We start from the raw sequence: 21,506 nt of genomic DNA, 5'->3' as shown, positions 1-21,506 counted from the left end.
GCTCACTCTTGCTTGTTCTCTTTCTCTTTGTTGGATCCATGTAGCCCATTCTGGTGGAACTTTCCTCATGGCTTCTCATTTGCTCTTCCATCTCACGTTGGCTAATTATCTCTTCCTCTCTTCTACACCATTCTTCTTCTTGCCCCAAATGCATTTCTTTGTTTCTGAAATTTATTTATTTATTTTAGTTTTTCAAGGTAGGGTCTCGCTCTAGTCCAGGCTGACCTGCAATTCACTATGTAGTTTCAGGGTGGCCTGAAACTTACAGCAAACCTCCTACCTCTGCTTCCTGAGTGCTGGGATTAAAGGCATGCACCACCAGGTCCAGCAATGTTTCTGCGTTTCTTGATTGTGACGTTCTTCCATGCATCTTAATTCTTCCTGGCATCTCATCAGATGTTGGTGCAAAAGATTTGCCTGGTGCTCATGACAGGCATCCTCCATGTCATTTTCCGATTAAAAATATGGACTGCTTTGCAAATTTACATATATTTTTGCAAGGGCCATGTTAATCTCTGTATGATTCCAATTTTGATACATGTGCTGCCACAGTGGGCACCTATCATGCTTATTTTTACCCTAAATTTCCCTCAGTATTTCCCTTACCAAACTCCAGAAGTTTCTGCTCTCATGATACATGCTGACTGTGCAGAAAGACCTGACTCAAATCCCAGGCCCATTACCTTCTAGCTAAGTGTGTTGGGGTGAGTAACTTCATCCATCCAGTCCCCACTTTATCCATAAAACGGACATAAAAAATGCATCAGCATCATCAGAAGATTGTTGTGAGGATTAAATAAAACAAGAGATTTAGAAATACAGTGCCTGGGGCTGGAGAGATGGCTTAGCGGTTAAGCGCTTGCCTGTGAAGCCTAAGGACCCCGGTTCAAGGCTCGGTTCCCCAGGTCCCACGTTAGCCAGATGCACAAGGGGGCACACGCGTCTGGAGTTCGTTTGCAGAGGCTGGAAGCCCTGGCGCGCCCATTCTCTCTCTCTCCCTCTATCTGTCTTTCTCTCTGTGTCTGTCGTTCTCAAATAAATAAATAAATAAATAAAAATTAAAAAAAAAAAGAAATACAGTGCCTGTTTAAAAGTGTATATTTGAGTTCCCTTCCCACCAAACAATATTTCCAGATTTTATTCAAGTTTTACCCCAAGTCTCACTTCAACCTCAAAACCATCAAGCATTTCAACCTTCATTTATCCTGAGTACCAATAGGACCTTATATCACCCTTAACTTAGCATTTATTACTGCCTTACATTACTTCCAACTTATTTTCCCTCTTTCAATACATCTCTATGTTGGCTAAAATTCTTTAATATGAACAACTTCTATCATACAGGAGATCAGCAAATACTTTGTGATCAAACAGTTGGCTAACCCAGGCAATTTTGGCACTAATAATGCAGAGATGCATCCAAAAGAACACTTGGTGACTGACATTTATTTCCCTGGCTTTGTTTTCATCCTTGTTTGTAGCAGACCTGCCAGGAGCATTTGTGCACACTATCTGTCCTGAAGACTGGCGCTCAAGGTGTGCATCAGGAGCTCTGCCACACCTACTCCCTGCCTTCTAGCCTTCCTTACCTGTGAAAAGTTCAGGGGCCATATGAATTGGCGTTCCCACAATGCTGCCTGACATCATGGCCTCTGGTTTGCAGAATCCTAAGTCAGTGATCTTGGCACGGTTCTGTTTGTCCAGCTGCCAAAAAAGCAGGGTAGGAATTAACTTGTCTCGTGCTGCATACAGCAGTCAAGTGCGTGCTCGCCCTCAACGCAGCACTTAGTAAGTAAACCCTGCCTGCAACCTCATCACCTCCAGACTCACCGCCATCACTGCCTCCTCCCCATGTGAACCACCTGGGGACCGAGACTTTTTTCCCCTTACCTTTGTATCCCGGCTCTAGCATAGTCCCCAGCACATACGAGGATCTTTTTACAGATCGTGAAGAACAGTGGGTAAAAGTCCATGAAAGGACACTAACAAAAACATCTCAGCTCTTGGTTTTCCTTCTGACTCCAGGGCAGACAACTGATAAGAAAGGTGAGGCTTGGGCTGGAGAGATGGCTTAGTGGTTAAGGTGCTTGCCAGCAAAGCCAAAGGACCCAGGTCTGATTCCCCAGCACCCCCGTAAGCCAGATAGACAAAGGGGACACATGTGTCGGGAGTTTGTTTGCAGTGGCTGGAGGCCCTGGAGTGCCCATTCTCTCTCTCTCTGCTTGCAAATAAATGAATAAATTTTAAAAAAATAAAAATTAAAAAAGAAATTTTAAGTTGAGGTTTTCAAGTCACCTCAGGAAATTCCTAAAATTCCTAAAGATCCAATTAATCCAAAATTGGAAATGTAGCTCTCTTGCAGAGAGCTTGCCTAGCAGGTGGAGGCCCCAGGTTCTATCCCAGTGCAACAACAAAGCACAAACAAGTAAACAATTCCCAAAAGAATAAATGCGTCTTATGTAATTACTGATCGGCCTCTTAGGCCTCTGCCTACAATTTCAGCGGGCCTTCTCTTCTCTTCCCCCAAACTGCTGTCGTCTTTGTATGTCACTGAGGTATTACCAGAAACATGACACTCTAATGTGTTTTCAAGAAGAGCGTATCAGTTACCTTCTCATTGCAGAGACAAAATGCCTGACAAAAATCAGTTTAAAGTGCTAGTTCCAGGTTACAGTCCATCATGGCTGGGAAGGCACGGCAGAGGAATTTGGACACCGTCAGCCCACAGTACAGAAGCCAAGCAGAACAATGAATGCTGAATGTTTAGCTGGTTTTCTCCTTTTTATACAGTCCAAAAACCCATGGTATGGCCCCACCCACAGGTAAAGTGTGTCTTCCCACCTGAACTAATTTAATCTAGAAAATCCCTCATAGACACTGCCAGAGATTTATTTCCATGGTATTCTAAATTCTGTCGAGTTGACGACCATCACTAATAGTATGTCAAAAGATTATAATTCCAGTAACTTTTTAAGGTGTATTTAACTCATTTCACCTCACATCCAGTATCTCTGATTAAGCCCTGAATAATAACAAAGACCTGGACTCCTCAAAAATATGAATGCCAATGCTGGGCATGGCAGTGCATGCCTTTAATCCCAGAACTCGGGAGGCAGAGGTAGGAGGATTGCCATGAGTTCAAGGTCACCCTGAGACTACAGAGTGAATTCTAGGTCAGCCTGGACTAAAGTGAGCCCCTACCTCAAAAAAAAAAAAAATCAATGCCAGAAAAGAAAAAAGACAGAAAGGCTATTCTAGATTGAAGACGACGACAGAAACATGACAGCAAAATGCAGTTATCATTCTAGGTTTAGATCCCAGATAAAATAAACAGACTATATTAGGAGGAGCTGCATTGATTGGAGATAATTAAGCATATTAATATAGTATATAAGTTTAAAAACATAGATTATATATTAAATAACAGTACTGTATCAATGTTAAATTTCTTGAGTATAATAATAACATTCTTTTATTCATAGACAAGCCTCTTCTTCAGGAGATACATGCTGGTGTCCACATAGTTCAGGAAAAAAGTCTGTATGTGTACATTAATGTGTATAAATAGAAAGCAAGACTACAGGAGCTGCAGAGATGGCTTAGTGGTTAAGGTACTTGTCTGCAAAGCCAAAGGACCTTAGTTCAATTCCCCAGAACCCACATAAGCCAGATGCACAAGGTGGTGCACTTATCTGGAGTCTGTCTGCAATGGCCAGAGACCCTGGTGTACCCATTTTCTCTCCCTCTCTCTCTTTTTCTCTCTCAAATAAATTAATAAAAATTAAAAAGAAAAAAGAAAGCAAGACTACAAATAAGCACTCCAGGAGAAACAAAGAATGTGAACCCGGATGAAGGGCGTGTAGGACTCCATTATGCTTTTTTTTTTCCTCCAAGGTAGGGTAGCCCAGGCTGACCAGGAATTCACTATGTAGTCTCAGGGCGGTCTTGAACCCACGGTGATCCTCCTACCTCTGCCTCCCAAGTTGCTGGGATTAAAGGAAGGCGTGTGCCACCAGACCCAGCTTTCCATTGTGCTATTCTTAACTTTTCTGTAAAGTTTAAGACTTCTCAATAGTGAGGACAAAAATCTATGCAATAAAGTCAAGTCTGTTGTAAGGCCTTCTTTAGCTTAAGTCAATACTACCATCCACTATACTGTGAATTCTATTACTTTCCCTGTGGACCTTTCCTAGGACCAAGCTGACTTGCAGCATATCCTAACCCACAGGGGTGAGGAGTCTTCTCAAAACAGCTCTTACTTACCAGCACATTTTTCAATTTGATGTCACGGTGGACAAGGCCCTGGCTGTGCAGGAAGCGGATTCCCTCCACCACATCTAGAGCTATCTGCAGACGTGTCTCTAGGTTCAGTCCAGCCTTCAGGGGACAAAAGAGCCAACATGCTGTAAGAGCCCAACTCCTGAACTCAGCCTGCTTAAACCAGCTGATATTTCCACTTGTGAGGAACCCAGTGACTTACTGTGGCATAGAAGGCCAGAGAAGTGAATGGAAGGGTAAAGGAAGAGGAAGGCAGTTGAGAAAGGGAAGAGGAAAAGCAGCAGGGAAGAGCAAGCTGGGAAGGACAAAAAGCCAAATTAAAAGCCCTTACAGGCTGCAGTTGGCCTAAGGGACAATCCCCAGATGTGAGCAGAAGAGGATGACCAATGGCATGAGCTCATTTCTACCATTAGAGCAACTCTGGAACTGCCCTTGTGACTTAAACAAGCATTTCTATGTCCCTCAGGCAGATATACTTGCATGCTTTACAGGCCTAGGGAACCAAGGTTTGATATTATGGGTCATTTACATTCTTATATTATTACATTATTATAAGTCACTTACATTAACTTAGGGTCTTTGGGATTCTGGAAAATGTCCTATCATTTCTCCAAAAGAACAAATGTGGTCCTCTATCCCACTTAAGGAAAAACCTCAGCTGCTAGTGTGTTTACTCCTCTGAGATGAAGCGGGAAAACCACTCAGAGCTGCCTTCATCTCACTGACTCCTTGGAAGCATTTCTAAGCCTTGCTTCGGTAAGCCTCCATATAAAGCAAGCAAGGGGACTGACTCTGTGAGAAGGGACTACCACGATACTCTCAGGTCAGCTTTTCTCTTCTATGCAGCAGAACATAGGGAACAGATAAGAGGAGTCTAATTCCCTTAAGTGAGTGTTATAGATGAGAGTTGGAAACAGCATTCAACTGAGGGCTTCACCTTTATTCAAATGAAATTCTTCAGTGACAAATCCCAATTCAAATTTTAAAAACTGAGATTATATATAACGAGATCTTGTAAGTGACTTTTTTTTTTTTGCTGGTTCTGAGATTGAACTTGAGACCTTGTGCTCAGTCATTGAGCTACAGCCCCCTACAAGTGATTTCTACTTTCACTCTTACTGTGTAGCTTATCAATGTTTGAAATAAATTTGAATTCTTAACACTTTGAGTTCTGTATGTTTGTCCTTAGTATCTCTTTGCACCTTATTTCCCCATTCCCAAATTGGGCTCACTGTCCCAATGTGTCTAGAAGCCTGGCTTTCAACTACCCTGGTACAGTGCTATTCCTTTGCCCTCTTCTGCTTGCCAACTATCCAGTTTCTACACATCAAGATGTACATGTCAAACTCAAACTCTCCATCTTCATGAAAGATTCAAGACTACAATTCAAAGTTCCTGGAAACTCCACTGCTTGCTATTCTAATGAGGCCTAATACAGGGCCTTGCACAAAATAGTCACTAATAAATACCTGCGGACTAAGCCAAAACTCTTTAGACACAGTGACAGGCAGGAAGCTGTTCTACTCTTCTAAGGAGACTAGATTTTTATCACCACCACAGGCCATCCAGGTAGTGAGGGACAGCATTCTGCATATGCACTTGCCACAAAAATAGGTTCTGAGAAATGTTTTGTTTTCTGAAAAAAAAAATGCAATAAAGCCTGATTACCCCCAACAATTCCTATGACAGTGAGGAGCTCTGAATAAGCAGGAAAGGATGGGAGTCCAAAAAGGAAGTGCTGGACCTGGCTCCGAGCTGCTCTCAAGCCCCAGCCTTGCCTCACCTTCAGCCCCGTGTAGAGGTCCCGGTGCAGCCGCTCCATAATGAGCAGCACAGCGATGCTGGAGCCGCCGCCATAGCTGTAGTCAATGACTGAACCATGAAGATCCACCAGTCGCTCATGCTTCGGCAGAGACCTGTGGGGAAGGAAAGAGATTGGGCTCTAATCCTGCATGAGATGCCACGATATAGGAAGACTCTCAAAGCCACATTTAGTTCAGGTTCACAGGGAAAATGGAACTCTCTCTCCACCAAGGTCAAAGAATAACAGACTAACTGCAGATAAACTTAATTATAAACTGAGAACGATAACTCAATGAAGAATTTGAGAAATGACAATGGTAGGAAAAGAGCAAAAATGGTAGAAGTCTTAAAAGAGCATGTCTGGACTAGACACACAAAAGCCAGTCGGAAGTATTAAGCCTTTCGCTGCTTCTCTAGATCTTTTCCATAGGGATGAACACGACCAGCACCCACCTCATGTAGTGAAACTCCAAAGCCAGATCATTCCAGTGTTTCTCATCTGGAGGCACAACTGACTTGAGGGCACAAGGGAAATGTCCTCCCCAGTTGTCACAAAGGTATACCACACCATACTGTCCCCGGCCCAGTTCCTGTCCTAATTTAGGTTTACCTGTAAGATACAAAGAGAGAGAGAAGTAACGCAACCTCTTAGATGTGTACCTGCCTAGAGGAGAGGAAGTCATAATCACGCTATGGGAAGAAATTCTAGTGTCATCTAATACAAAATAACTGAACTGGGGCTGGGAAGACTTAACAGCTAAGGCATCTGCCTACAAATCTGATAGCCTGAGCTTGATGCCCAGCACCATGTGAAGCCAGAAGCAGAGTGGTACATGTGCCTGTGATCCTAATGTGCTTTTTATGTCAATGGGCACATGAGAATCTGGAAGTTTGCAGGCCAGCTAGGCTGATACACGCAAAGCAGCAAAAACAGTAAGAGAGCCGAGCATGGTGATGCACACCTTTAATCCCAGCATTTGGGAGGCAGAGGTAGGATCACTGTGAGTTCAAGGCCAGCATGGAACTTCAGAATGAGTTCCAGGTCAGCCTGGGCTAGAGTATGAAAAATCAAAAACAGGGCTGGAGAGATGGCGTAGCGGTTAAGCGCTTGCCTGTGAAGCCTAAGGACCCCGGTTCAAGGCTCGGTTCCCCAGGTCCCACGTTAGCCAGATGCACAAGGGGCCGCACGCGTCTGGAGTTCGTTTGCAGAGGCTGGAAGCCCTGGCACGCCCATTCTCTCTCTCTCCCTCTATCTGTCTTTCTCTCTGTGTCTGTCGCTGTCAAATAAATAAATAAATTAAATTTTAAAAAAAAGGCATGTGCTAGCACACCTGTGTACTCTGCACTTTAAAAAAAAAAATCAAAAACAAAACAAGAGAGACCCTGTCTTGAAAAGAAGGTGATAAAGCTGGAGAGGTGCCTATCTGTGAAACACAAGGACCCAGGTTCAATTCCCACATAAACCAGATGCACAAGGTAACACATGCGTCTGGAGTTCATTTGCTATGGCTACAGGCCCTGGCACGCCCATTCTCTCTCCCTCTTTCCTCTCTCTGCCTGTCTCTCTCTAAAATAAATAAACTAAAAAGAAGGCAACAGTAGAGGACAAACACCCGAGGTTGTCCTCTGACCTGGGTACTCATATCCATATACACACAAATTTAAAAAAAGTTTCTTTGTTTTTTCAAGTAGGGTCTCAGTCTAGCTCAGGCTGACCTGGAACTTACTCTGTAGTCTCAGGCTGGCCTTGAACTCACCGTGATCCTCCTACCTCACCTCCCAAATTCTGATATTAAATGTATGTGCCACCACACCCAGCTTAAAAAATTTTTTTTAAAGAAAATAACTGAACTGGATTGCTTTCAGCAACTTTTTAAAAAAGATTTATTTTTATTTATATATTAGAGAGAGGCAGAGAGAGAGAGTGAGTGAGTGAGAATGGGTATGCCAGGGCCTCTAGCCACTGCAAACAAACCCCAGACGTATGCGCCACCATGTGCATCTGGCTTATGTGGGACCTGGAGAATCGAACCTGGGTCCTTATGCTTTGCAAGCATGCACCTTAACTGCTAAGCCATTTCTCCAGCCTGCTTTCAATAACTTCAGTCATGATATTTATACTATATAAATAGCAAAACCAAGCTAACTTCAGGAATTTAAAAACATACGAGGGAGTGCTGAGGTAGCTTTGCAAAGTGGTATCTTCAGATGCAGGGAGTCTTGGTGTCTGGGCATAAGTAGGCTGGGGATCATGAACCATCCTCCAATCTACTTGGGAAAAAAACAAGGACTCACGGTGTAGCAAGACATCTTGTAAAGAACGGCTCTCCAGAGAAAGGCGGGCCAGGCGGGGAGCATGATCTTTTCTAACCTTCAGCCACAGGTCTTCAGTCTTCTCTAGCCGGCCAGAGTGGCCTGCTTCCAGCTTGGGGGGGGGGGGGGAACAGAAGAAGAAAAATGATTTGTCAAGTTCCTAGCCTCAGCTTCCCCACCTGTTATATAAGAGTAACAGTATCTAGCTCATGTGGACATTTATGAGAACTGAATGGCATGAATAGGACATGTTTAACACAAGTGACAAGCACATAGTGAATAAATAGTGGTTTTCCTCTTGGATGCACAATCACATCTATTCTCTCTAACCACATATACTAAACAGACAAGCACATGGTACATAATTGTGAACTGGTATGAAATTAGAAAGCCACCCTTTCCCAAAATACCATATAAGCTTATATATAAAGTTTCTATTTCTCTGTATCTTTTTAAAAAAGCTTTTTAAAAATAATTTTTATTTATTTGAAAGAAGCACATAGATGAAAGAGAGAATATGGGCATGCCAGGGCCTCTAACCACTGCAAACAAATTCCAGACACACGTGCCACCTTGTGTATCTGGTTTATGTGGGTACTGGAGAATCAAACCTGGGTCCTTAACCTTCACAGGTGAGCATCTTAACCACAAAGCCATCTCTCCAGCCCTCTCTGTATCTTCTTATTCACTGAAATGGGAAGATAATAACTGAGCTCTATCTATCCTCCGTAGAGTTAGAAAATATTCACATGAGCTGGGGAGATGGTTTAGGAGGTCTATCAGTAACTTTCTTGTTGTTGGGACAAAATACTGGACCAGAAGAAAAAGGAAGAAAAAAAAAGGTTACTTCAGTTCACAGCTGGTAGAGTCCATTGTGGTGAGGAAAGCATGAGGGGAGCAAGGAAGCAGATCCTGCATCGTCACATCAGCAGGGGTAGTAGAAAACACAGTGAATGTTTAATACTTAGCCAGCTTTCTCTCTTTATTTATTTATTTATTTATTTTTGGTTTTTCCAGGTAGGGTCTCACTCTAGTCCAGACTGACCTAGAATTCACTATGTAGTCGCAGGGTAGCCTTGAAGTCATGGCGATCCTCCTACCTCTGCCTCCTGAGTGCTTGGATTAAAGGCATGTGCCACCATGCCCAACAACTTTCTCTTTTTTATACAGTCAAAGAACTCAGCCATGGATGATGTGCCCACAAGTCAGGGTGGTTCATCCCATCTAATCTAAAAAAATCCCTCACAGACATGACCAATGATTTGTTTTCATGGTGATTCTAAATCCTATCATATTGACAACCCAAAATCAACCATAGTAAGAGCACTCGCTACAAGCATGAGGGCCTGAGCTCTATTCCCTAGGACCCATGTAAAGAACTGGGCATGGCCATGCATGTCTGTAACCCTATACCTGTGGAGCGCGGAGACCAGAGAACTGTTGGGCCTAACAGAACTGCAGGTCTATGTTCAGAGACTCTTTCTCAAGCAAATAAGCAGTTGAGTGATAGAGGAAGGAGAGCAGACATTCTTGTCTGGCCTCGGCATGCCTGCAAGCACATCTGCACATGCACATGCACACACCACACACATCACCACCGCCCATGCTGCTACTATTACCACATTACTAAAAGTATTAATGAAACTCCTTTTATTTTTTTAAATTTCAAAGTAGGGTCTCATGTTAGTAGTGGTCAACCTGGAACTCACTCTAAAGCCCAGGCCTCCTACCTCAGCCTCTTGAGTGCTGGGATTAAAGGTATGAACCACCTTGGCTAGCTAACATTATATTATTCTTTAGCAGAATAAAAAGAAGTTTTAAAAAATTACAAGGCAGCTGGGTGTGGTGGCACACGCCTTTAATCCCAACACTCAGGAGGCAGAGGTAGAAGGATCAACATGAGTTCGAGGCCACCCTGAGACTACATAGTGAATTCTAGGCCGTCCTGGGCCAGGGTGAGACCCTACCTAGAACCCCCCCCAAAAAAAAACATTATGAAGCGAGCAGATGGTGACATATGTTCTCTGAATGAGGCTCTTCTCTGCTGCTTCTGGCTCCATTTCCTCTCCTATGTACCAACCTGCCGCAAGGATGCTGCAAAAGCCTCATGAGAACTGTTGAGCCGAGTTCGGAACTGGCTGCAAATGCTCTTCGCCAACTTGGAGGCACTAAGGCTCTCAATGGCTTCCTGGGCCACCTTCCTCTTCCACTCTGGAGTGATGGCTGGTGGGCTCACCCATGTGATACGCTGGATGATCTGCCAAGATGAGGACAGTGAGATCATTGAAGGATGGAGAAAGGAGCTGCTAGAAGACCTCATAATGCCTTTCCTTCACTGGGTTACTCATTCATTAGGAGTGACTCTGAAGATAGGAGCCATATTAAGTTCAAGGACTTCTCTAAGTTCATCTACCTGAAAATCAGAGCTTAGCCAACAGGAATATATCAAAGATTAAGTAGGCCTAATCTACATGCTCACAGATCCTCAATATGTCACACTGGGGGCCAGAGAGTGCCCAATGAATCTTTCTGAAGCAGTTATGTAAGTCTACATAAGAACTACATTCAAGGCCTACATGGGAATCACATTCTTGACCTCACAATACCTAGTTTTTTATTGTTGTTGTTTGTTTGGTTTTGGTATTTTTGTTGTTGTTGTTTTAAACTTGTTTTGTGGTGCTGAGGACTAAATCTAAGGCCTTGCATATGCAAGCACTATACAGTTGAACCACATACCTAGCCCCAGCAATGCCTAGTTTTGAGAAAACATTTAAGCTGAATAAAAGAAATGTAAGGGCTGGAGAAATGGCTCAGTGGCTAAAGGTGTAGCTTGCAAAGCCTTGACAACTGGGGTTTGATTCCCCAATCCCCACACAAAGCCAGATGTACAAAGCAGTACATGTGTCTAGAGTTTATCTGCAGTGGCAGGAAGCCCTGGCATGCTCATTCTCATTCATTCTCTCTCTTTCTCTCCTAAATAAATACATATTTTATTTATTTTTTAATTTTTTTTAGAGACAGAGAGGAGAGAGAGAGAATTGGCACACCAAGGCTTCAGCCACTGCAATCAAACTCCAGATGCCTCTGCCAACTAGTGGGCATGTGAGACCTTGTGCTTGCCTCACCTTTGTGCATCTGACTAATGTGGGATCTGGAGAGTACATGGGTCTTTAGGCTTCACAGGCAAGTGCCTTAACCACTAAGCCATCTCTCCAGCTCTTATTTTTAAAATATACTTTTATTTATTTAGTTGGTGGGGGGGACAGGTAGATCATAGGTGTGCCAGGCCTCCAGCTGCTACAAACAAATTCCAGACACATGCACCACCTTGTGCATCTGGATTACATGGGACCTGGGGAATTGAAACTGGATCCTTTGGCTTTGTAGGCAAGTGCCTTAACCACTAAGCAATCTCTCTAGTCCAATAAATTTTTTTATTTTTGTTTATTTTTATTTATTTATTTGAGAGTGGCAGACACAGAGAGAGAGAGGCAGATAGAGAATGGGCACGCCAGGGTCTCCAACCACTGTAAACAAACTCCAGACGCATGCGCCCCCTTGTGCATTTGGCTAACGTGGGTCCTGGGGAATCAAGCCTCGAACCGGGTCCTTAGGCTTCACAGGTAAGCGCTTAACCGCTAAGCCATCTCTCCAGCCCCAATAAATTTTTTTTTTAATGAAATATGAAGAAGCAAGTGAGGTAGAAGCTTGTGGCTCCATGAAATATCATTTAAGCCCACCCTTTTTCCAGAGTTGAAAAAATTACTGGCAGTCTTTATTTGAGACTAAGTACAGCCAGAATTCACTCAGGCAAGTAAGCCAGAACAATGCCTACCCTACTTTAACAGTGGGTCCTAGGAACTTTTTCTCTGTTGGAAGGACTAGGATGTGTATGAACTAAGGACTGAAAATAATTTCCTCAAGGAATCTGTACCTGTTTGATTTGCTCCCACAGCATCCTTGTAACTGAGGACCCAGAGTGAAATGTGACTTCAACGTGGTAGGCGGCATTTAAAATCTGAAAGGGAACACAGGGAGATAGCTAATTATAAAAATGGTATAAGTGTTATTTACTTCAAGAATCATAATCTAGCCAGGCATGGCACATGCCTGCAATCCCAGCACTTAGGAGATAGAGGCAGGAAGATCAGGTGCTCAAGCCCAGCCTGGGCTATAGAGCAGGTTCAAGACCAACCTGGGCTACATAAGACCCCGTCCCAAAGCCCCTGCCCAAAGGAAAGAAAGAATTACAGTCCAGTTTCAAGGTTCCTCAATTTATCCCTCAAAAAACACACGCACACACACAGTCAACTCAACTGATCACCTATTTTGTAAGTAGGCCTTTTACTTTCTCGTCATTTTTATCAACTATCAATCTACCATCTGGAACTGTAGTTTTTAAGGCAAATTATCATGTGACAGGAAACCAAAATGGAACTCAAATTGGACTGGCACAAAGGTTGAAAGTGAATTCCCTGGCTGATTTGAAGGTGGGCTTGTCTATGAATTGTTGCAGGTGTTATCCATGATGCAGTGTCTTAGCAACCATTCTGTGCGCACCTGTTTGAGATAATTACTGGTAATATGAACTGAGACATCCTGTGATTTCTCCAGGCTTTGCAGACACCGTTCCAGGGTCCCAACGAAGCTCTCTCGTAGGTAATCCACTGAGCTGATTAGCTTGTTAGCCACCGCCTGATTAAGCCGGGAGATGATAAGTTCTTGGATCTGTCGGATGCAGCATTTGATCTCTCTGGTGCCCACTGGTTCTCCATTCTCAGGGATAATGACATCTATAGAAGTAGAGACTGTGGTAGTTAACTGTGAAGGAAAGGGCCGATACACTAAATAAGGGTATCTCCCAAGTCATAGCCAATGAACTCCCATGATAATGGCTACAAAGACATAGCTGGCTGATGAACTCTAACCCTCAGTGCGATCAGGAGGCCACATAATGCTCAACTACTTAAGGCAAATAAGACCATGAATGTGGAGGATAAATCTAACATAACCTGGTGATTCTGTCATCTTTTATGTTGCAAGTATAGGAAGAGAGGAAATTTTTTTTTTTTTTTTTTTGGTTTTTCGAGGTAGGGTCTCACTCTGGCTCAGGCTGACCTGGAATTCACTATGTAGTCTCAGGGTGGCCTCAAACTCACAGTGATCCTCCTATCTCTGCCTCCCGAGTGCTGGGATTAAAGGCGTGCGCCACCACGCCCAGCTGAGAGGAAATATTTTTATTGAGTGAAAACTATATGAAAGATAAATAATAAGCATTTTGTAAAAGTAATCTAACTTCATTTTTAATTTTGTTGTATGGGTATTACTGGTTATATTCTGTAGATAGGACAAAGTGGGCAGTGGAGAGGAGATATTATAGTTAGGAGTAAAACAGGTAATATTTGAGCACACAGGTCAAATGGTTGGTTTCAAAACCCAAGACCTTGGTAAAATTTCAGGCTGCTGAGCTTATTTATGAGTCCAAGTGTCAGAAATTTTATTCTAAAAAATTATTAGATAAATAAAAAGTAAAATTGAAAGCCAGGCATGGTGGTGCACGCCTTTAATCCCAGCACTCTGGAGGCAGAAGTAGGAGGATCGCCATGAGTTTGAACCCACCCTGAGACTACATAGTGAATTCCAGGTCAGCTTGGGCTAGAGTGAGACCCTACCTTGAAAAACCAAAATAAATAAATAAATAAAATAAAATTGGGCTAGAGAGATGGCTCAGCAGTTAAGGTGCTTGCCTGTAAAGCCTAACAACCCTGGTTTGACTCTTGTGTGCCACGTAAAACAAGATGAACAATGTATCACATGCATCTGGAGTTCGTCTGCAGTGGCTAGAAGCTCTAGTGTGCCCATTCTCTCTCCATATCTCTTCTCAGTCTCCCTCTGCTTGCAAATAAATAAATATATTTTTCAAAAGATTTAAGGTCTGGAGAGATGGCTTAGCAATTAAGGCATTTGCCTGCAAAGCCAAAGGACCTCGGTTCGATTCCTCATGACCCAAAAGGTGGCACGTGTGTCTGGAGTTTGTTTGCAGTGGCTGGATGCCCTGACGCGCCCATTTGCATGCTCTCTCTCTCTCCCCCCACCATCTCTGCCTCTTTCTCTCTCTTAATAAGTAAAATGTTTAAAAAGTCTATTTGGGGGCTGGAGAGATGGCTTAGCAGTTTGCCTGCAAAGCCAAAGGATCCCAGTTCGACTCTTCAGGACCCAGATAAGCCAGATGCAAAAGGGGGCGCATGCATCTGGAGTTCGTCTACAATGGCTGGAGGCCCTGGCCTGGCATGCCCATTCTCTCTCTCTCTCTCTCTCTCTCTCTCTCTCTCTGCTTCTCTCTCAAATAAATAAATAAAATTAAAATTAAAATTAGAAAAGACTGGCATGATGGCAGCCTTTAAAAAAAAAAAAGTCTATTTGGGGACTAGAGCATGACAATCAGGATTCTACTCCTCAGTAGCCATGTAAAAGCCAGACACACAAAGTGGTACATGCATCTGGAATTCATTTACACTGGCAAGAGACTCTGGTGTGCCCATATTTTCTCTCTCTCTCTTTCTCCCCTCCCTTAAATAAATAAATTCTTCTTAAAAATCTTATTTTGGGGTTGGAAAGATGGCTTAGTGATTAAGGCAACTTCTTGAAAAGCCAGCCAGCCTGGGTTCAATTCACCAGTACCAACATAAAGCCGGATGCACAAAGTGGCACACGTGTCTGGAGTTAGTTTGCAGTGGCAAGAGGTTCTGGTGTACCCATTCTCATTCTCTCTCTCTCTCTCAAATAAAAATAAGTAAATACATAAAATCTATTTTGAAAGCCAAAACACAGAAGGAAAATCAAAACAGATATTTTTCCAGGAAGGTAACCTCAAGTTTATGTTGGAAATTTATACTAGCACAGATGGGGATATCAGAAATTTAAAGCAACCAACCAGCCATGAAACTCCACTTAGCCTTTGACATAACTATTCTGCTTCTAGAAATTAATTTTCTAGAACTATATCCTTATAAATCTCCAAGACTATGCACAGTGATGACCAATGCAGTAATTTGTAATAGCAAAAGAAAAAGAGCAACCAACCTAAACATCAAGAGAAAAAGTAAACTGCAGTATGTCCATTAGAAGATAGATCTGAATGCACATTTTCAGAAAGCTCTCCAAGATACACATGGAAAGGTAAAAAAAAATATCAAGGTACAAAAATCTTAAGACGAGGACAGTGGGACAGTGTCTTTGTATCTCTGAATATAAATACCATGTATGTACATTTATCTTGAAAAAGAAAAACTCAGTGGTGGTGCTTGCTTAACAAGTGAGAGGCCTTAGGTTCAATCCCCAGTACCCAAGATAAACTTTGTGGAAGGTATTGAGAGTCTCACTGTGTAGCTGGGACTGACCTGTAAACTCCCTATGTAGCCGAGGCTGGCCTCAAACTCTGTGATCTCTGCTTCCCAGAAGCTTGGATTATAGGTATGTGCCACCACACCCACCTTAAAACATGAATATTTTCTAAACTTTGAAGTATGTATATCCTGCTACCAAGCATTCCTGCATTTTTTTTTTAAATTATGAGTGATTTATTTTGAGTAGAAATGAGCAAAAAGCTCTCAAGCTGAGCCAATGAGGCGTTCACAGAGATAAAATCTAGAAAAATCCACCTGGCAACTTGGATCAGATCTTATAAATTAGGCACCCAATTGGGATACACCTTATTGCCAAATTCAAATTTATATGAAGAAACATGATTGGCTGGTGGGCTTGGGAGGAGCACTCACTCAGAAAGGGCCCTCCAATGTGGGTACAAACCCAGGAAAATTTAAGGAGGAAGAATTAGGAAAGCTTCTCCTTATCGCCATTTTGGATCAGACCAGAGTTCTAGTCTCACCAGGGTAGGACAGGGCAGCACCCATGTTCTTTGCTCTTAACTTCTGTCATTGTCCACTCCTGAGAGGAAACTTAAATTGGTGTTAGGGAAATAGGGCAACAATTGCTCTAACTTCTTTCAGCTAAACAGGACCAGATTCAGAGATGCAAATTGCTTCTCATCTGTAGCCATCTAGGTAAGTGATCCACAAACCTACCATGCAGTTAACTCAGCCATCCATTTGACCTACTTGTTTAAACTAACATGGCATGCCTGCCACAGTACAGACAATCAAACATTTCACTGTCCACTTAACCTAGCTGTCCTGACCTACCTTCAGCACGTGCACAATGCCAGCACTAATGCTCCAGGTCCTCAATCAAATATTCAGAGGCTTTTAGAACCTCCACTGAAAGTGAGCTTTTTTTTTCTTAATTTTTATTAACATTTTCCATGATTATAAAAAATATCCCATGATAATACCCTCCTTCCCCCCGCCCACTTTCCCCTTTGAAATTCTATTGAAAGTGAGTTTTTCTCAGCCATTCTTACCTGCAGTGGAAGTTCTCTAGAGTACCTTTGTTAATTTTTGGAAAGAGTCATAAGAAATCAGGTCCCTATCCTTGCATAAGTCAACTGTATTTCCTTTGTATTTGTAAGTATAACATAACTAGATACTATTATTCACAAACTCACTTGGTCTCCAAAGATGTGCTATATGCAAGAATCTATGTTGGGTTGAGGATGTAACTCTGGTAGAGTGCTTGGCTAATATGAGTAAGGGTCCAATCCCTATAAGCACCACAAAAAAGAAAGAAAATGTGTGTGAGAGAGAGAGAGAGAGAGGAAGAGAGAGAGAGAGACAGACAGACAGAGGGGGGTGTCAGTAGGTTGATTTGGAGTCATTTGTTACAAGGTATAAGATAATAAATAGTCCCTAGATCATATTTTCTTCAATTTGGGAATTTTAGGGAAAAAAACCATAATAAAGGATAAGCAAAAGTTCCCAAAAGTTATGGATGAAAGTGTGCAGAAGTTCAGGAGTATAACTGTGGTAGGTGAGAGAACTCAACACTTCATGAAAAGTGGCATATGAAATGTAGGTGGGATTTGGAAATCTGTAGGTAAAAAGACTTAAGGCAGGTGTGGTTTGAGTCAGATGTCGCCCATAAACTCACCCACGTGCTCTGAATGTTTGATCTCCAGCCGGCAGCAATTTGAGAGGTGAAGTCTTGCTAGAGGAGGTGTGTTTCTGGAGGTGGGCTTAGGGATGTTAGAACCAGCTCCCCCTTGCCAGAGACTGGCTCACTCTCCTGTTGTTATTTTCCACCTGCTCTGAGAGAGCTGATGCCCAGCCCCTCCCTGTTCATGCCATACTGCCCCTGCCATCATGAAGCTTCTACCTGCGACTAAAAACTCCTCCCATCAGCTGCTTTGTGTTGGGTGTTTGTTTTGTCACAGCCATAAGAAGGTAACCACAACAGCAGGGCATAAGCAAAAACAAAGTTAAGGGAGTATATGAAGGACAAAAGCAATTACGATCAACTCAATAACTAAAATCATAGGAAGGTGAAGAATGGCAAAGTTAGTAAGGGCTTTGGAGCTTAGTACTCGTCTGTAGACATAGGAAGCCAGCAGAGATGCACTAAAGCAAGAAGACAACAAGTGAGAGGGCACGATTAGGGTTGAGTCGTCCAGTCAGACCACAGAACACAGACCACAGGACAGAAGAAGTAGCAGGAGCACATGCTTATTATCCAAGCACTTGCGAGCCGAGGATACTGAGTTCAACACCAGCCTGGGTGACACAGTGAGAGCCAGGACGTGTGCTCATAAAGAGTAACTGAGTCATCTTAATGACCATGTGGCAGAGTTAATGTCCATGCATGGAGCTTCATACAGTCACCGGTGTAAGTGAGCAACATCTAAACCTCAGACACCAAAAACCCTGACCAGTGGCTTTTGTCCAATTTTGATAGCAGCCATTTGTGATGAATGGGACCACCAAAAAAATTTAAATAAATAAATTAATTAATTTAAAAAACCACTTTGGGAAATTCTTTTGAACTAAGTTTCAAGAGCAGCCTGAAAAGAAAGTATGACCATGAGACCTAAGTACCAGAGGTGAGCCACAGGGACAGTGTAAAGGATAAATAAAGCAGGAGGTAGTGACATTCTTCAAGCAGTGTTCCTTCAGAGATACAGGGATACAGGACAGAAAATGAACATTAGAGAGCCCTAAGGACAAACATACAAAAAGGTGAGCTAATGGCCCTAGGAAGGAATGGCAGACAGCAAATCTTCAGGAAGATCCATGAAAGCAAGACAGGCCACCTCGTCTGAATGATTCAGGGTGGCCTTCTGCTCAACCTTAGGAATCAAGTATTCAAATTAAAGTTAGAAGGATTGGAGCTTTCGGCACCCCACTGAGTTCTCCAGAACCTACCTTTAAATTCCATGTTGGCAGCATCATCCAAAAGTTCTTCCTTCATAGTGTTAAGTGTCTCAACAATCATATCCTTCATTTCCTCCTGCTTTCGGTTGGCAATGTTCATCAATGATTCATACAACTCATTCTCCTTTTTCCTAGTGTATTCTAGACGTTTGGGAGTGATCTGCAGGTCCCGCTGCATGTCAAAGGCCTGGTTAATAAAGATGTCAAGGCAGTGGCTATGTACCAGGTTCAGGGCCTTGGCTGCCTCCACCAGGCGAGTCTGGAGCAGCTGGTGAGAAAATGTACTCAAGTGTCTCAGCTTCTCACTCTGCTCCACCAACATGCTCTGAGCTTTGCTGTCCTGACCAGGGGCCACACAGTTCCAGTGACCACTACTCAGATAGCCCAGGTCAATTAGCTGGTAATACAGTGGAGACCTATCACTCTCCATTCTCCCAGAAGAGGAATCTATTATCTCCAGGTTGGGTACTTTGAAAAAGAACACGGGAAAGGAGAAATACTTTCGAATTTCCTGAAGCTCCTGCTCATCCCTCTCAGAGAGTTCATCTTTGTGGAGTGCGTATGTTATCACAGGCAAGAAATCATTCACCAAGTCACCCAGAACATCCACTGCAGGCCGGAGGCCATGGCACGGTGCCACCACAATGTCCACTTCCTGGCAGGAGAAAGGAGTCAAATCAGCATTTTAGGGTCAGAACCAATCCTTGCCTCCCTCAAGTCCCACTCACACTGAGACCAAAATCCAGAGCATGGTGGAGCGGCTGGGTTTACATGCACTCTAATCACTGGTCATTTCCTTCCTCAGTTCCCAACACCCCCAGCAGCCTGACAAAGGCAAGCCCTCATTTAGACAGAAAAAAACAAGTGGGAAGGATGGCATTCTCTTCAGCCATCTTAGAATATTTAGCCCTTGCCTGCCTTTCTTTAAAACAAATAATGAAAGAAAAAAGAATTGTTGTGGCATCCTTTATCTCTTGATGTGTATATTAAAATCTTTCCTCTTTTACAGTCCCTGACACTCTTTACTTTGCCTTAACCCACGTTCAACAGCATCATAATTTACCTATTTTAAACCCTACATTTTCACCCAGGCATGGGGGCACACACCTGCGATATCAGTCCTTGGGAGCTGGAGGCAGAAGGACTGACAGTGAGTGGCTAGCCTGGGCCAGAGCCTAGTGAGATCCTGTCTCAAAACAAAACAAAAATGAAATATTGCTCCCCATTAATCTGTAAACCCTTTGAAGATAGGAACCTCATTTTCTTATTCATTGCTGGAGCTCCAATACCTAGCACAAATAAGCCCTTCATAGAATTGGTTGTCGAACCAGCTAATAACCAAGTAACCAGTAAACTAATAACCAAGTTCACCAACCATTATTTCTGTCCTATTCTAACATTTTACAGGTATCCTAAAATCTCAGCCATTTAAATTGTGATAATACCATTCAAACTATGATCACTTGTATTGGAAGAATGTTTGCCTAACCAATATTAAGCCTTTATATTTTGAGGAGGGCAAGCTCCTCTATAAGCCCCACCCCGACTGTATGTGCATGCACGCGTGTGTGCACATGGGCACTTTGGCCTTGTTCATCTTCTTGCCTGGAGTGCAGATGTGACAGCTGGAACAGCAACACCAAGCAGCTGACCTAGACAAACCTGCAGATAAAAGCAGCTCTGAGCACACTGAAGCAAGAGAGAGTGGAGAGCAAGTCTACACAAACAGTGAGCCAGCTCTCAACTGCCTATCAGCAGATTTCTGCAATGTGAGAGAATTAAGCATTTGTTTTTGTGATGATCTGTTACTCACAACAGAACCCAAGTTTGTAAAATGAGTTTCTGGAATTATCTCTGGTTTCGATAACCTTCGACAGGTCCTTTCCCTACCCTAGAATTTATACTTTTGGTCTGTACTTCTTTCCTGAGTATCATATATTTCTATAGTCCTTTTAGTTCTGAAAGTGTCTACGTAAAGGTGTGGCCAGGACTATCCGATATCACTAGTATGTATGAACAAACTACTGATGTCTCCCAAAGTGTACCAACCCAAAGCCAGCTCTTCACAGCACCCTGAGAGTACCTTACAGAGTTATAAATTTAAGAACTTAATACTTGCCACATGTTGTGGCACATGCCTTTAATTCCAGCACTCAGGAAACAGAGGTAGGAGAATAGCTGTGCGCTCGAGGCCAGCCTGGGACTACAGGGTGAGTTCCAGGTTAGTGTAGGCTAGAGTAAGACCATACCTCAGAAAACCTAAAAAGAACATGAATATTTGAAATTTAAATAAGTAAATTATGCAATTTTGCTTATTACTTTCAAAGCAGTATCTTTCACTCCTTACCTTATTTGAGAAACACACATTTGTATTTTGGTTTTGTTGCATTTGGTGTGTGTGTATGTGTGTCAGGGTTTCATGTAGCCCAGTCTGGCCTCTAACTTATACTATGTAGCAGAGGCTTGCCTTGAACTCTTGATCCTCATGCTTCCACCTTCCAAGAAATTCCAGGTGTATGCTACCACACCTGGCTGGAAGCCAAATTTTTAAAAACATTTAAAAAATTTAATTGTGAGAGATAGGAGAGAGTATGGGTGCTCCAGACACATGCACCACTTTGTGCATCTGTCTTTACGTGGGTATTGGGGAATTCCAGGCCAGCAGACTTTGCAAGCAAGTGTCTTTAACCACTGAGCAATCTTCCCAGCCCAGTTGATACTTTTAATTCTCAGGGTGTCCTCGAACTCACAGCTATCCTCCTACCTCTGCCTCCTAGACTGCTGGGATTA

At 42.9% G+C, this 21,506-nt stretch overlaps 1 protein-coding gene and 1 pseudogene across 3 annotated transcripts in view; both read right to left on the bottom strand.

Moving 5' to 3' along the window:
* Dstyk (dual serine/threonine and tyrosine protein kinase) overlaps window positions 1-21,506 on the bottom strand; it is a 70,301-nt gene that overhangs the window by 8,844 nt on the left and 39,951 nt on the right. For all 3 annotated transcript variants that reach the window (XM_004663550.2, XR_006637813.1, XR_006637814.1), the window contains exons 3-11: window positions 18,708-19,371; window positions 12,955-13,187; window positions 12,329-12,412; window positions 10,475-10,651; window positions 8,377-8,506; window positions 6,535-6,691; window positions 6,062-6,194; window positions 4,264-4,377; window positions 1,590-1,704 (exon numbers count right to left, since the gene is read on the bottom strand). In XM_004663550.2, coding sequence (XP_004663607.1) covers window positions 1,590-1,704; window positions 4,264-4,377; window positions 6,062-6,194; window positions 6,535-6,691; window positions 8,377-8,506; window positions 10,475-10,651; window positions 12,329-12,412; window positions 12,955-13,187; window positions 18,708-19,371 — 1,807 coding nt within the window. The remainder of the gene's footprint in view (window positions 1-1,589; window positions 1,705-4,263; window positions 4,378-6,061; window positions 6,195-6,534; window positions 6,692-8,376; window positions 8,507-10,474; window positions 10,652-12,328; window positions 12,413-12,954; window positions 13,188-18,707; window positions 19,372-21,506) is intronic.
* On the bottom strand, window positions 459-559 carry LOC123458361 (annotated as a pseudogene).

The sequence above is a fragment of the Jaculus jaculus genome, chromosome 1, assembly GCF_020740685.1.
Source record: "Jaculus jaculus isolate mJacJac1 chromosome 1, mJacJac1.mat.Y.cur, whole genome shotgun sequence".
Classification (NCBI taxonomy): Eukaryota; Metazoa; Chordata; class Mammalia; order Rodentia; family Dipodidae; genus Jaculus; species Jaculus jaculus.
This window is presented reverse-complemented; position numbering and strand designations above follow the sequence as displayed.